Source organism: Panthera uncia, chromosome D1 (genome assembly GCF_023721935.1).
Source record: "Panthera uncia isolate 11264 chromosome D1, Puncia_PCG_1.0, whole genome shotgun sequence".
Taxonomy (NCBI): domain Eukaryota; kingdom Metazoa; phylum Chordata; class Mammalia; order Carnivora; family Felidae; genus Panthera; species Panthera uncia.
Window position 1 is genome coordinate 52,488,618 of NC_064808.1, and position 17,559 is coordinate 52,506,176.

The 17,559-nt window shown below is 39.4% G+C and overlaps 1 protein-coding gene across 1 annotated transcript; it reads right to left on the reverse strand.

Annotated features, from left to right (window-relative positions):
• Positions 1–1,319: 1,319 nt before the first annotated feature.
• Positions 1,320–2,278, reverse strand: LOC125917115 (olfactory receptor 52K1-like). Its single transcript, XM_049623381.1, has one exon. The coding sequence runs from the start codon at positions 2,276–2,278 to the stop codon at positions 1,328–1,330; it is 951 nt and encodes a 316-aa protein (XP_049479338.1). The 3' UTR covers positions 1,320–1,327.
• Between the last annotated feature and the right edge of the window lie 15,281 nt (positions 2,279–17,559).

The following is a 17,559-nucleotide window of genomic DNA, read 5'->3' on the forward strand; positions in this document are numbered from 1 at the left end:
GTGTGTGTGTGTGTGTGTGTGTGTGTGTGTGTGTGTGTTTTGGTGTCAGAGGGAATTATAAAAGCAGAGATGTGAACCAAGCATAAGACCCTGGGTTCGTGCTACAGTCTCCCCTCTTTGAAACTTCCATCCGTCCATACCCCACCTGACATAGGCTCAGATTCTTTCAAAGCTAAATAATATGTCTAGATATATATGTAGACCCAGAGACAGAAATTAAGGCAGAATAAGATAGAGATATATAATTTCTAAAGAGTAGTCTGAGGAAACAAGGGACTCACAAGATAAAAATAGAAGAATGCATTTGTGGAAGATGGTGTATGAGGGCCTATATGATCACACACAAATTCTAGTTGTCAGGATTAACATTAAGGAAATTTTCTAGCATGTAAGTTTGCATTGGATAGAAGAAAAGAAAGAGAATACAGGTCAATATCCCCATCTCCTGTCTATTTTGCCTACCTATGTCTTTCATGATACTGAGCCTTGTGATGGGCAGGTCAGAGACAACCTATTATGTTTAGCATTTCCTCCTTTGTCTTAGGACATAGACATAAGTGCAGCACCCCCACCTTAATATGTATTCCCAGCACAGATTTAGGACTCAATAATGTTTTGTGACTGGATTATTGAATGAATAAAGAATTCACATTCTTGGTGAAAACATAAGCTAGATCTGTGTGCAAAGAGTTGCATGATGTGTAAAGAAATGGCAGGGGACATGTTTTACTCAGAGATTGGCCATGAGAATATAGAGGTCAAAATAGGTCAAAGAATACATAGGCTGACTCAACTGAAGAAATAAATTTTAACAAGCAAAATTGTCTGACTTGGAACCTATAGCCCAGGAAGATTGAGTTCCCCAAAACTGGTAATGTTTAGCTAGATACTGGACATCAACTTTCAAACTGTATAAGTACTCTTGTCTCAGATGAAATGTTGGTCTTTCCCAGCTCATGATCCCAGTGGCTCTGAATAGAAACTCAGATTCTCACAGTCTTATTAAATGAACTTGAAAGCATCTTTTTGTCTTTAGATGATGTTACCAAGAGGAGAGTGGGTCAAGCCTTTGTCAAGCCTCCTAATAGAGTGGGCTCTTTGAGAAGGCAGCAAAGTCAGCAGTCAGCCTTTGAATTCAAAGGCAACCAAAGAATACAGCCCCATGAGTCCTGATCAGACTGGTGACTGAGTTTCAGGACATCATTAAGTTTTTTCATTATACCAGGAAAGAACTAAACTGGCATCCCTCCACTTCCTATCATACCCCCACCCCCAGTTCAGCATTCAGTCTGTCCCACTCTTTTTCCACCTGTCCCTAACTCTCCATTTATACATCCTTTCTTGAGAATAGTCCTAAGGCTCGCTTGCGAATCTGCTTGGTGTTGACACCATAGATGATGGGATTAATCATGGGTGGGAAGAGCAGATAGAAATTAGCAAAGAGTATGTGGACATGAGGGGCAGCCTGGCGAGCCACACGGTGCATGACTGAGGAGATGACCACAGGTGTGTAGAAAGCTAAGATAGCACCTATGTGAGACACACATGTCCCAAAGGCCTTGTAACGGGCCTCCTGAGAGGAGAGACGTAGAACTGCTCGAAGGATGAAGATATAAGACAGGATAACAAAGAGCAGGTCCAACACCACTATAAACATGGCCACAGCAATGCCATAGATATTGTTGAAGCGAGTGTCTCCACAGGCAAGCCTTACCACAGCCATGTGCTCACAGTAGCAGTGGGCAATTAGGGGGCCTCGGCAGTAGTGGAAACGTCTGAGCAGAAAGGGGAGTGGAGTCATTAGTGTCACAGCCCGAGTCACAGCAGCCATGCCAATCCTAGTGATAAGGGACCCAGTCAGGACTGTGGTGTAGTGCAGTGGCTTGCAGATAGCCACATAGCGGTCAAAGGCCATGGCCAGAAGCACTGCTGACTCCATGATAGAGAAGGAGTGGAGAAAGAACATCTGGACCAGACAGGCATAGAAGTTGATCTCCCGATCTCTGAACCAAAAAATAGCTAGCATTTTGGGAAGTGTTGTAGAAGAGAGAACCAGATCAATGACTGCCAGCATGGCCAGAAAGAGGTACATGGGCTCGTGGAGGGCTGCATCAGTCTGGATGATGAAGAGGAGGGTGCAGTTGCCTAGCAAGGCTAAAGTATAAGCTGAGCAGAAGGGAATGGAGATCCAATTATGTAGGTGCTGCAGGCCTGGAATCCCCATCAACACAAAGACTGACGGATGGGTTGAGGTGATGTTGGAGGCTGATGTGACCATTGGAAATCCTCTTCTGTTCCTATTGTCTACTTCCACAGGACCTGTCCAGAGAGTATCCTGTGTCAGCAGAGTTCTAGCACTGAAGTTTAAGCTCTGATCATTCACATGGAAGGATTAGCCCTTGATATCATTCTAGACCTTAAATTAGAAAATAATCCTAATCTACAAATACCATTTAACTAGTATCACAAGGCAACCCTCATTGAGGAGTTGAGTGGAAGAACTTTGTTATCTTTGTGTGACTAAGGACCACTTTGTAAAGGTCTAGCTTGTCTGTATGAAAAATAATTAAACCTAGCCCCTTCTAATAATTTACTTTCCTCCAAGTTCTATAAATTTTTCTCTAATAGGGGCTCAATAGGCCTTTGACACTCAGAAATTTCACCAACTAAAGCCCTACTTCTAGCCAATTTGAGAACATGAGAAGATCTATTATTGTTTTCCTTCACCTAACTTTAACTTCCATTCTACATGCTTCTACCTTCACCCACTTTGCTTTCTAGCATCCATGACATTCAAAGGAAGAGATCCTCCACCCCCATCTTTTTGCAAGATTGACCTCTAAACTTCATACCATTCTTTTTCATTCTGGTGTCCTTTATCTTTCTATCTCATTTTTGTCCCTTTTATCGTTGTCTTTGAAAAAGCGTAAAGATTTGTGTCCCACAATTTTATCTGTGCTTCCCTCTTTATCAGTTTATATCTTAAAAGTTTCTCCTTAGAATTGAGATATTGTAAAACTATTAGCACAATGAATGAATGGATAAAGAAAAGTGATACACATAAGAATATTAGCCATAAAAAAGAATGAAATCTTGCTATTTGCAACAACATGGATCTATCTAGAGAGTATAACATTAAGTGAAATAAGCCAGTCAAAAGAAAGACAAACAGCATATGATTTCATTATGTGTAATTTAAGAAGAAAAAACAAATTAACAAAGGGAGGTGGGGGGAAGAGACAAACCAAAGAAATGCTCTTAACTATGGAGAACATTGGGTTAGTGGAGGGTGGAGGTAGGTGGGGGATGGGTAAAATAGGTGAAGGGGATTGGGAGTATTTTGATGAGCACTGAGTAATATATGGTCTCTGCTCTCAAGGTGCTTTAAAATAAATATGGAATTGTTGAATCACTATATTGTGCACCTGAAATTACTATAACTGTGTTAACTACATTGGAATTAAATTTCTTAAAATGAAACAAAACAGACTTGTAGCTGCTAGGGATGGGAGAAATAGGTGAAAGTAGTCAAAAGGTACAAACTTCCAATTATAAGTTCTGGGGATGTTATGTATAGCATAATGACTACAGTTAACAACACTGTATCATACATTTGAAAGTGGCAAAGAAGTAGATCTTAAAAGTTCTCATCACCAAAAAATTGTCATAACTATGTGAAGTGATGGATGCTAACTAGACTTTGGTAACATTTTGCAATATAAACATATATCAAATCATTATGTTGAACACCTCAGACTAATACAATTCTATGTCAGTTATGTCTCAAAACTTAAAAATAATTTTAATTTAAAAATAAAAATAAAAACCATTAGCCTAAATCTAGAATTTAAAGATGTGCTCAGTAAATATGGGCATTCTTTTTAATTGAGAAAGTTAAGGTTAAGTTACTTACTGACAATCATATGTTTGAAAAATGTCAAATATTAAACTTTGAGAACTCGCTTCCTGCCTTCAAATCCAATGACTCAAATCACTATATTCTTCTGCCTCTACCTGGTTATTCCACAGACAGTTGAAATCTGGAGTGTTCAAGTTAAAGAAATAAAACTCTAACTCATCACCATGGTACAGGGAAAAGTTTTAGAATCTAAAGACTTAGTCTCAAGTAATGATTGTGCCATCAGTCTACCCACTAGCAGAAACTAACATTAATCTGATATTTTTTTAAGTTTTAGCTTCTTGACCTGTAACTGGCGACAATAACCATACCTCCCATGATCATCTCACCATGTTATTGTGAGGAAAGATGAAATCATATAAGAATAAACCTTGTAAACTGTGAAGCATTTTGCACATGCTATTTGTCATTGCTATCCTACACACAAATCTGCCCTCCTTTCTACAGTGTTGATCTTGATTAACATCAACACCATCCTGTATTCTTCAGCTTTATCTCTTCCATCTAACAACCCCTTAACTCGATTCCCCTTCACAGCACAACTTGAATAAAAACTTGACTGTATTTGATCTCTACACCATTCACAACCTCATTTAATTTCCAATCCTTTCCAAGCTAACTTCCATCTCCACTCCTTCCCTTATACTGACCTAGCTATTGCTTCTTTCCCCTCACTCTTTCCTTTTCTCTCTGTTTTTATTTTCCCTTTTATTGTCCTGCTACCTTTCTAGGTCCTCCCTTTTTCCTCTCATTTTTTTCTTTTGGTTTTTGTCTTTTGTGAGTTTTGTTGTTGTTGTTGTTGCTATCTATGTTCGGGGAATTGCCAATTGTATAGCTTCTCTCTGAGTTTCAGATGAGTATATTCTACTGCCTATTGGACCTCTCCAATTTAGATGTTCCATGACAATCTTAAACTATACAGCCAAAATTAAAATCTTATCTCCCTACAAACAATTTCCTTCCCATGACTTGCCATCTTAGCACATATTCTGGCCATCCATCCTGTAGCAAGGTCAGAAATCCAGGGATAATCCTTGATTTAATCCCTTCCCTCTTCCATAGTATCCAGTTCATTAGCAAATCCTATCAATCTGCAAAATGTATTTTACTCCCTACTCTTTTCCTTTTCCCTGACAACATTCTTATTTAATTCACCATCTTTCATCTAGACCACAAAAGGCTCCTAACTGGTCTCTGTGGTCTGAATCTTGGGCCCTCTAGGCTCCACTTTCTATACTGTAGCCAAAGAATCCATTTAAAAATGCAAATTATACTATTCCAGGCCTTGCCTCAAGACCTTCATGGAATTACCATTGCACTGAGAATGAAATCCACATGCTTAACTCTGGCTTACCAGTCCCTGCATAGCCTGGTCTCTACTCACTATTCAGCTTTATCCCTTTCCACCTTCATTATGCTCAAGTCATAAAACCTTCTACCAGATGCCAAAGCTTCTGGTGTTCTTTCTCAGTCAATGATACCCCTTGATCCTGCCCCTAAATTGTCTCCCATGCTGCTTTTCTCCTTTCCATACTTCTTGTCTTCCCAAATTCCATCTCTTGCCTGTATCATTACAAAGACCTCCCATTTAAATAAATTGAAGATGACACAGAAAGGAAGATATACCATGCTCATGGATGGAAGAACTAACATTGTTAAAATGTCCATACTATCCAAAGCAATCTACAGATTCAATGAAATCTCTATCAAATACCCACATCATTTTACACAAAACTAGAATAAACAATCCTAAAATGTGTATGGAACCACAAATGACCCCAAGTAGCCAAAGGAATCTTGAAAAAGAACAAGGCTGTGGGGGTATCACTATACTAGATTTCAAGATACACTACAAACCTGTAGTAATCAAAACATTATGGTACTGGCACAAAAATAGACACATAGATCAATGGAACAGAATAGAGACTCCAAATATAAACCCACAATTTTTGGTCAATTAATTTATGACAAAGGAGGCAAGAATATGCAATGGGGTAAAAGTCTCTTCAACAAACAGTATTGGGAAAACTAGACTACTTGTTTCACCATATATAAAAATAAATTCAAAAAGGATTTAAAACCTAAATATGAGACCTGAAAACATAAAATTCCTAGAAGAAAACACAAGCAATAATTTGTTTGACATTAGCCATAGAAACATCTTGTGACACCTTGTCTCCTCTGGCAAGGAATACAAGAGCAAAATTAAGCTATTGGGACTATACCAAAATAAAAGGCTTTTGTACAATAAAGGAAACTATCAACCAAACACAAAAGGGCAGCCTACTGAATTGGAGAATATATTTGCAAGTGACATATCCAATAAGGGATTAATATCTATAAAGAACTTATTCAACACCAAAAAAAATTGGATTAAAAAATGGACAGAGGACCTGAATAAACATTTTTCCTAAGAGGACATACAGATGGCCAACAGACACATGAAAAAATGCTCAACATCACTTATCACTGGAAAAATGCAAATAAAAACCACAATGAGATCTTACTTTATACCTGTCAGAGTAGCTAAAATAAAAAAAGAACAAGTGTTGGCAAAGATGTGGAGATAAAGAAACCCTGAGATAAAGAAACCCTTGTGCACTATTGCTGGGAATGCAAATTGGTACAGCCACTGTCAAAAACTGTATGGAAGTTCCTCAAAAAATTAGAATTACCATATGACCCAGTAATTCCACTACTGGGTATTCACCCAAAGAAAATGAAGATACTAGTTCAAAAAGATAGACACCCCAGGGCACCTGGGTGGCTCAGTCAGTTAAGTGTCTGACTTCAGCTCAGACCATGATCTCACAGTTCCTGGGCTTGAGCCCCACGTTGGGCTCTGTGCTGACAGGTCAGAGCCTGGAGCCTGCTTTGGATTCTGTGTCTCCTTCTCTCTCTGCCCCTCCCCTACTCAAGTTCGTTCTCTCTCTCTCTCCCTCAAAAATAAACATTAAAAAATATTCACCCCTATCTTATTATAGTATTGTTTATAATAACCACAACATGGACACAAACCAAGTGTCCATCCATAGATGAATGGATAAGATGTGGTATGTATATACACACACAATATGGAATGTTTTTCAACCTTAAAGAATTAGATCTTGCTATTTGCAACGACATGGATGGACCTAGAAAGTATAATGCTAAGTGAAATAAGTCAGAGAAAAACAAATGCCATATGATTTCACTCCTATGTGGAATTTAAGAAATAAAATGAAGGAAAAAAAAGACTCTTAAATGCAGGGAACAAACTGGTGGTTGCCAGAAGGGAGGTGGGTGGAAGGATGGGAGAAATAGGTGGTGGGGATTAAAGAATACACTTATCACGATGAGCACTGAGTAATACACAGAATTGTTGAAACATTATATTGTAACACCTGAAACTAATATAACACTGTTAATTATATTTGAATAAAAAACCTCCTCTTTAGTTTTCCACCCCTACTCAATCTACCACTACAACGCAACAGACCACATGTTCTATCCCTACTGAAAACCACTTATGAGACCTCATTGCTACAAAAACAAAAAAACAAAAAACAAAAAAAGACTTACAACCTACTTAATACACTTACATACTTGTTCCTGCCTAAATTATTAGCCTCTCTTCTTACCATTCCCCTAAACATTCATCCGAGATTCAGCTACAGTGGATTATCTGTCACTTCCTGAAAGTTATGCTTGTGGCTCATACAATGTATCTGGAATGTTTCCTCTGCCCATTTTTATACCTGGCCAAGATCCTGCCACCTTCTTGGTGAAGTCTTCTCAGATTCCTCCAGGCAGATTTTCTCAGTGTTTTCAATGAGGGCTCATTAATGCACTGAATTAAATAACACAAGGAGAGCACAATCTGTGTTGCCAGTACACATGCACTATCCACTCACCAGACTGAGTACTTTTAATACAAGAGCTCTGACTTATTTCTATATTCACACTCTACTGAATATTGATGCTCAATAAGTTGCTTTTAAAAAGTTTGCTTATTTTGAGAGAGAGCACATGCACACACAAGCAGGGGAGGCGGGGAGAGAGGGGGAGAGAGAATCCCAAGCAGACTCTACACTTTCAGTGTGGAGTCTGGTGCAGGTCTAAATCCCCTGAACCATGAGACCATGACATGAGCCAAAACCAAGAGTCAGGTTCTTAATCAACTGAGCCACCCAGATGCCCCTCAATCTGAGCCACCCAGATACCCCTAAATAAGTGCTTTTTAAAAAACTTTTTTAACGTTTATTTATTTTTGAGACAGAGAGAGACAGAGCATGAACGGGGGAGGGTCAGAGAGGGAGACACAGAATCTGAAACAGGCTCCAGGCTCTGAGCAGTCAGCACAGAGCCCGACGCGGGGCTCGAACTCACATACCACGAGATCATGACCTGAGCCGAAGTCGGATGCTTAACGTACTGAGCCACCCAGGCGCCCCAATAAGTGCTTTTTAAATAAGTATATGAATGACTCCCTAAAGAAACTTCCTCCACTCCTTTGGTGGATAATATACTACCATGTAATCCAAATTGAAGCTTACTAAGTAGCCCCTGATTTTAAGCACGTCTACAGATGGAAATTCTATGAAATCTTCCATCAATTTTGGTTAACTAGATCGTCAAAAAGTCCTCTTATTAGAAACTTCTCCAAATCTAATGTGTATCTGCATTTTCTCTAAGATAGCATTGGAATGGGCAGTGTGGAAGCCCCATGACAAAACAGGGCTGTGCTTTTTTAGATTTACTGCCACTGTCTTTATGGAACCTATAGAGGGACTTGCTAAATATTTCTTGAATAGTTGAAAGAATATCCTCCTATGCATGTTGTCACCTGTGCCCTAAGTTAATGTACTTCTCCAATTTCAAATAGGTTTCTCCCTTCCCTGAGCGCCCCTGTCTCTCTTCCTGTGTGTTCTTGCCACCTGTCTCTGGTCTTCCAGTTTATTTTCCCACACACCTCAACCTCACAGAGAGCCTATTCTGTTTAAAATGCCTAATAATCAATCCATCAACCTTCCCTCTTTCCAGGTTTAACTGAAATATACCTCTAATTCTGTTCACAATCCTACTCTGCTTATCCGGTCTCCTCCTGCCCCAGCACCCTTAACCTGCTTGGCATGAGTGTTTGGTCCAGTCTGTACATGTCATTGTCCTATGCTTCCTGTGTTCATAGTCAAGACATCAGCAAATAACAAAAGCAAGCCTGTTTCACTTATTTCTTTGTCTCCCCCAAAAGTGTGTGTGGCTCCATACCTAGAGTATTCAGTCAGTGCTATAAACTATTTGGTAGACTACACCTTTAACCTGAGAGGACTTTCAAGTGATAGAATTGAGAATCTGAGTCCCCAGGTGATCACGGAGGAAGTCAGTAGCAGAGCTAGGACTAAATTTCATAACTTCTGACTCCTGTGCCAAGATTCCATTTACAGGACCATGCTGCAAAGATATAGCTAGTTGTTGCTAAAACCTTTTTTTTTTTTTAAATGTTTATTCATTTTGAGAAAAAGTGTGCATGAGACGGGGAGAGGGGGAAAGAGAATCCCAGGCAGGCTCCACACTGTCAGCACAGAGCCCAATGCAGAGCTCAATCTCACAAACCTCGAGATCATGACCTCGAGAAGAAACCAAGAGTCAGATGCCTAACTGATTGAACCACCCAGGCACCCCATTGCTAAAACCTTTAATAAGTATAACTGGCCTGTCCCTTCGATATCCTTATTTCATATTTTTCCTTTTGTTCCAGGACTATTACAGCAGCCAGGACTGTGTTGAGGCCAGAATATGAAGTAGGAGGAAAGAAGGTAGCACGAATGAGAGATTAACTAACCTGGTCTGGGTTGGTTAGTTAAGGCTTTCTTGAGGTGGTCAGTAATACACAATACAGGAGCACAGGCCTGGGAGGCAGGAAAAGATTTCTTCCAATGCTGGCAAAAGAGGATCTGAAGCTTATAGAAGATAAAGTCTTGATGAGAATAGAAAGCAGGTCCTCTGTTAGATAGACAAACATTGGATGAGAAAGCTAGAAGACAAGAATCAGGAGGTCAGACAATTCCTGAGATAAGGATAAACTGTGTTTGAGCATGAGAGGCATTGAGAAATGAGCTCTGCCCTATGAACTCCATGGCTCCCCACCTACACACACACACACACACACACACACACACACACACACACACCTAGCCTATTCCCTTCAAACATTAAACAACTCCTTCTAGAGGTTCTCTACTCAGCCTTTGGGTATTCCCTCTAGTCATTACTATTTTCAGTCTGATTTCTGCTATTATCCTGGTTATTCTAGTTTTCTCTGCTAGCCCAGCTCACATGGCCTCTTTCCTTGACCTATGACCCCCAGGTACCCTGTTCCAGCCCTCTAGTAGCCAGCTGACTCAGCAGAAGCTTGCTTCCCTGGTCTGCTTGCCCCTCATCCCACTTGTGCCACCTCCCTTATATGCTTGATCTTTCCTACCACCATGGGCTCTATGTGCTCTCACCCTTCAGCATGAGGCTCAATTCATTTTCTGTAGGCTTCAGGAAAAGCTGATGCCAATTTGACAATAAATTTCATATTTAAAAAAAAACTGATGCAGTTTTCCTTGTGAGAGAAGGCTGGAAAAGACTGTTGGAAAGGAGAGGTCTGGCTATATTCTTATAATAAGCTACTCTTGTCCCAAAAGAAAAAGAAAGAGCAGGTCTGATCCCTGAGGAACATCCTGAAAACGACCCATGATGGGCCTGGTGTCTTCTCTGGAGGTGACTTTAGAGACCTCTGTCCCAGTTCCCAGTCTTCTGGGATTCCTGCCCCTGGCTTCCTACAGATCCTACTCCCTCACCATTCTCTGGCATTCAGTGCCTCCCTTGAGGCAGAGCGTAGTCAGGTTTTGACAATTATTGTGCCTCTCTCCACCATCTCTTCCCTGCAGTGCCTTCCTTCCTTGCAGTGCCTGCTGAGAAATAAAGCCTCCTCAGAATATGCAAATAGATGCCTGCTGTGTGCTTTGGATTGTGATTTAGAAAGGTGGGGTTCAGTTATAACTAGGTCAACGTTATCTGTTTATTTGGTTTGGAGTCTTGATGTTTTGTTTCATTTTGTGGACAGAGCTGTGAGTTGAGGTTATGAATGGGAGATTAGGTTTAAATCCCAGTTTGTGACTTTGATGAGGCACTTAACCTCTCTGTTTCTTGGATTGTTTCCTTACTATTCTATGGGGACAATAATCCTAACCCTGCCCATCTCTCACCATTTGGGAAGGATCCAATGAGATCACTGAGCTGTAATGATCCATGTTATTACTCAATAACTATCAACCATTAATAACAATACCAAAAGGGATATTTTCCTCCTATGACTAGTCTCAGCATCTGCTTTTTGCCATAGTCCTGAGAGGGGAAGTTGATTTTCACAGGGACTCCTCTGTCATTTAACCTGAATTCTCCATGAAACATCCCAACAGTTCCTACTGACACTGTATACTTCTGGCTTCCCCTCTCATCCCACAGAAACATCCAGATTTTGTATTAGATGTCCTAAGCCTTATCCTTCAGGATCAAGCACTCACCCCTCCACCTAGAGTCTCCAGAACACATTGGGTTGAGGTGAGCCTTCTACAACAGGACTTATATTGAAGTCTGAGTTAGGCTGAGGAGATGGACTATGTAGAGTTGGTGAACCTGACTTGAGGTTCACAAACTGATACTGGGAGCAGTCAGGGAAGGATATACCCAGGTTGAATTAGGGAACGATCATAATTTTATGTTTAACTTTTTGAGAAATTGCCATGCCATTTTCCACACCAGCTGTACCATTTTGCATTCCCAACAAAAAGGTACAAACTTCCTATTTAAACACCTCATTAACACTTAGTATTGTCTTTTTTTTTTATAATAGCCATCCTAATGGATATGAAATCGTAGCTCTTGGTGTTTTTGTTTGCTTTTTCCTAATGATTAGTTGATGTTGAGCATCTTTTCTTGAGCTAATTGGCCATTTGTTTTTGTTTTTTTAATGTTTGTTTATTTTTAAGAGACGGAGTGCAAGTGGGGAAGGAGCAGAGAAAGAGAAGGAGATACAGAATCCAAAGCAGGGTCCAGGCTCTAAGCTGTCAGCACAGAGCCTGATGTGGGGCTCAAACCCACCCGCCGTGAGATCGTGACCTGAGCCAAAGTTGGACGCTTCACTGACTGAACTACCCAGGTGCCCTGCTAATTGGCCATTTGTATAATTAGCTAAATGGCTAATTGACCATTTGTATATCTTTTTTGTAGAAGTGTCTATCCAAGTCCTTTGCCCATTTTGAATTACATTTTTTTGTTGCATTGTAGGAATTCTTTATATATTCTAGATATTAATCACTTATATATGACTTGCAAATACTTTCTCCCACTCTATAGGCTCTCTTTTCACTCTCTTGGTAGTGTCCTTTGAACAAAAAATTTTAATTTTCATGAAGTTCAATTTATTTTTCTTACCTGTATTTTAGGTGTCCTATTCAAGAAATCATTGCCAAATCCAATGTCATGAAGCTTTTTACCCATGTTTTCTTCTAGAAGTTTATAATTTTACAGCTTCTGTTTAGGTTTTTGATCCACTTGAGTTAATTTTTGAATAAGATATAAGGTGGGAGTTCAACTTTATTCTTTTGCATGTAGGTGTCTAGAATTTCCAGCATCATTTATTGAAAACACCAATAATCAATTTTCCATCTTTATTGAGGTATATTTGACAAAAATTGTATGTTTAGGGTGTCACAACTTGATGTTTTGATATACATCTACACTGTAAAACCCTCACAATCTAGTAACATCGTTATCATTTTTATGGTAAAAACACTTAAGATCTACTATCTTAGCAAATTTCAAGTATATGATACAGTATTGTTAACTATCAGTAATCAATTCTTAAACCCTATGTTATTCAACACTCTGGTAGCATTTGGCAGAGATGTGCACTCTCTACTTCCTGATTTCCTAAACACTCTGAAGGTTTTCTTCCTACTTCATTGTGTCACTTTCTGAGTATCTTTTACTGTCTAGTTCCTCTTTTCCCAGCTTCTCATGTTGAGGTCTCTTCTCTCTACTCATTCCTTAGGTGATTTTTATCATTTCTCATGCCTCTAACTGTTCTTTCATGCCTCCCAAATGTACATCTCTAATTCAGATAGTTCCCCTGGACTTCAAATTTGGTAAATATAACTTGATTACCTGACAGCTATTCTTGAAGGTCTAACATATATTTCCAAGCTTACATATTTAAAACAGAATTCTGATTCCTTTCTACCTCTACTCTTTAAAAGTACTTTAATCTCAGTGTTTCCCATTGTACTGAAGCCCTTCCATCCATCCATCCATCCATCCATCCATCCAATTGGAAGGCTAGAAGTCTCAAACCTAAAGCCCATCATATCCTCATAACCCTGCATTCAGTGAATCAATCAACAAATTCTATTTGCTGCATCTTCAAAGCTTATCCCAAGTGTAATCACATTTCATTGACTCTGCTGCTTCTACCCTGGTTAAATCACCATCATTTCATTCTTTGGCTATAACAATAATTTTTGAACTAGTTTTCCTTTTTCATCCTTATTTCCCTTATGTAGAATCCAATATAGACCTTTTATTTTTATTTTTTTTATTTTAGAGTGCACGAGTCGGGGAGAGGAGCAGAGGGAGGGAGACAAAGAATCTTAAGCAGGCTCCATGCTCAGCGTGGAGCCCAACACAGGGCTCGATCCCACGACCCTGGGATCATGAACTGAGCCGAAATCAAGAGTCAGATGTTCAACTGACTGAGTCACATAGCCACCCCAGTGTAGACCCTTTAAAACATAAGTCACAGCATAACAGAATCCTGTTCTAAATCTTCAAATAGATTTCTACACACTTTACACAAATTCCAGTTTTCACCATGGCTTACAAGACCTTTTGTTACCTGGACCTTGGCTACCTCTCAAATGCATCTTCTTTCTTCTTAGTCACTCCACTCAACCAAGTGGCCTGGTGTTATCCCTCAAATTCACCACATTTCAGACCTCAAAGTGTGTCCATCTGCTGTTCTTCCTGGAGCACTGTCCTTCATACAGCTGCATGCCTTGCTCACTGATGTCCTCAAGATCCCTACTCAAATGTCACTTCAGAAAGTTCTACCATGACTACTCTAAAACTATGCTCCTTGTCACTTTCTATCTTCCTGTTTTATTTTAATTAGCACTTTTCAATACCTATTTGTTACATGTTGACCGTTTTAATGAAAGTCTCCCTTACTAGCTTAGAAGTTCTATCAGAACAAGGACTTTGTCTTCTTCGTTCACCACTACATTCCTAGTACTTAGAGAAATGTTGACGCATAATAGAAGCTTTATAATATTCTGTAGAATAAATCTCATTAGTTGAATAAAGATCCACCCAATGGTATCCCAAGTTAACAATGAATAACCATGCCTATCCATGAGCTCCATCAAGATAATGGAGATCCCTTCAATAAGGAGATAAGTCTAAAAGTAGCTTAATTAGTAGTATGTCAGTCTTTTCCACCAAATAGTAAAAAGAACAGAATTTTAATTATAACTAAACCATCATTCTCCTCCAAACAAGAGGAATATCTTTAATTCCAAAAGGATAAAAGAAAGAAAAATATCCCGCATGCAGCTTTTATGACTGACCTCTCATAATTTTCGGCTATTAACAATTTCACTTAATAGACGGTCTTCAACTTTCTCACACCATTCACAAAAATAAACTCAAAATGGATAAAGGACCTGAATGTGAGACAGGAAACCATCAAAACCTTAGAGGAGAAAGCAGGAAAAGACCTCTCTGACCTCAGCCGTAGCAATCTCTTACTCGGCACATCCCCAAAGGCAAGGGAATTAAAAGCAAAAGTGAATTACTGGGACCTTATGAAGATAAAAAGCTTCTGCACAGCAAAGGAAACAACCAACAAAACTAAAAGGCAACCCACGGAATGGGAAAAGATATTTGCAAATGACACATCGGACAAAGGGCTAGTATCCAAAATCTATAAAGAGCTCATCAAACTCCACACCCGAAAAACAAATAACCCAGTGAAGAAATGGGCAGAAAACATGAATAGACACTTCTCTAAAGAAGACATCCGGATGGCCAACAGGCACATGAAAAGATGTTCAACGTCGCTCCTTATCAGGGAAATACAAATCAAAACCACACTCAGATATCACCTCACGCCAGTCAGAGTGGCCAAAATGAAGAAATCAGGAGACTATAGATGCTGGAGAGGATGTGGAGAAACAGGAACCCTCTTGCACTGTTGGTGGGAATGCAAATTGGTGCAGCCGCTCTGGAAAGCAGTGTGGAGGTTCCTCAGAAAATTAAAAATAGACCTACCCTATGACCCAGCAATAGCACTGCTAGGAATTTATCCAAGGGATACAGGAGTACTGATGCATAGGGGCACCTGTACCCCAATGTTTATAGCGGCACTCTCAACAATAGCCAAATTATGGAAAGAGCCTAAATGTCCATCAACTGATGAATGGATAAAGAAATTGTGGTTTATATACACAATGGAATACTACGTGGCAATGAGAAAAAATGAAATATGGCCTTTTGTAGCAACATGGATGGAACTGGAGAGTGTGATGCTAAGTGAAATAAGCCATACAGAGAAAGACAGATACCATATGGTTTCACTCTTATGTGGATCCTGAGAAACATAACAGAAACCCATGGGGGAGGGGAAGGAAAAAAAAAAAAAAAAGGTTAGAGTGGGAGAGAGCCAAAGCATAAGAGACTGTTAAAAACTGAGAACAAATTGAGGGTTGATGGGGGGTGGGAGGGAGGGCAGGGTGGGAGGGAGGGCAGAGTGGGTGATGGGTATTGAGGAGGGCACCTTTTGGGATGAGCACTGGATGTTGTATGGAAACCAATTTGACAGTAAATTTCATATATTAAAAAATAAAAAATAAAAAAAAAAATAGACGGTCTTCATTACCCTAGAGATAAAGGGTAGCAACAAAGAACACAAAGCTTTATTTTGAGTGTAGCCCTAAACCCATTAGTTTAAAACTGTCAGTGTTTTATGCTTTTAAGAAACTGTATAAATTGCACATGTTTGTGTAAGTTCATTTTCAAATGTGTGAACACAAATGTCTATTGTCTATGAGGAAAGTTCACACTGAGCTTCAAGTGAATTGTACAATTGAGCTCTAAGCTAAGCAGCAGCCTCTGCCAAGCTAGCCATTTTGGTAAGTGGTCCTAAATTTCATACAGGAGCAAATAATTTTTTATTTTCCCAGGGGGAGAAAGCTCTGTTCACAGAGTGCAGACCAGTAATGATTTTTTTTCTTGTTGACTTTGCTTTTCTTTTTTAAACAAAAGAATCAGGCTGTGATTTTTAACTTCTTTTGTTAAACCTGTGTAAAAGACCTAATAACCTGTGTCTTTAAAGCCCCGCCTTATTTTTGCTCCAGATACCATTAAGATCTTTTTCCATTCAGCAATTTCTCCTTGTTTTTGTTTGTTTGTTTGTTTGTTTGTTTTGTTTCTTTGGGGTTTTTTTTTTTTTTTTAAGAGAGAAAGGGAGCAAGTGGGGAGGAGGAGGTAGAGGGAGAGAATGAGAGAGGAGAAAAAAAAAAAGCCTCAAGCAGGCTCCACGCAGTACCACAGAGCCTGACGCAGGGCTCCATTCCACAATCCTGGGATCATGACCTGGGCCAGAATCAAGAATCAGAGGCTCAATGGACTGAGCCCACTCAGGTGCCCCCAATTTCTCCTTTCTAAAGCAGTAATGGTAGTTCAGTGTTTGTATTCCCAGAGAACTCCTTGGAATTAATGTGGTTAACTTCTTCTGTCTTTTTAGTAATTTAGTGTCTTTCAAAACTATATTAAATACAACATAGCCTCAGAGAAGTTACTCAAATTGGTGAATAAATCTTTTGAGTACATTCTCCATTAAAATTTAATAGCTAGCACTAGGGATTCTTATGATGGAATTATCCTGTATCTTGAGTGTGATGGTGGTCACACAAATCTACACATGTAATAAGTGAATAAAACTAAATATAAACACATACACATACGAACAAATGAATCCTTTTAAGACTGATGAATCTAAATAAGGCTAATGATCAATGTCAATTTTCTGGTTATGATATTATATTACAGTTATGCAAGATGTTACCATTGGGGGAAACTGGGAGAAGGATATATGGATCTCTCTGTATTATTTCCTATGACTACACATGAACATAAAGTTACCTCAAAATAAAAAGTTTCAAAAAGTAAAAAAAAAAAAAAAAAATGGAGATCTTTGGCTTGGCTCTGAGCACTGTGGTGCTGGCAGAAAATTTAAGAGTCCTCTCATTTATCTGCCATTGCCACTTATTCCCTCTATTAGAATCAGATGTGTCTCTGGAAGAACTAAATGGGGGAATGGCCAAACCTTAGAATCCCTGAAACTGAATTCTTGAAGTATGAATATCCTGTGAGCTACCCAGGGAATCTATGCTCAGAGAACAAAGTCTGCACCTTCCTTTCTGTCACCTGGGCCATATGCCATCTCCCACTAGCTCTTCCCTTCACCATCTTCACCATCTGCATTTAAAGCTCCTTAAAACAGGAATCTTTTCTGTCTCTCTGTCTCTCTGTCTCTCTGTCTCTCTGTCTCTCTGTCT

Coding starts and splice junctions, on each gene's coding strand:
- LOC125917115 (XM_049623381.1), bottom strand. CDS start 2,278: ATGGTCACATCAGCCTCCAACATCACCTCAACCCATCCGTCAGTCTTT.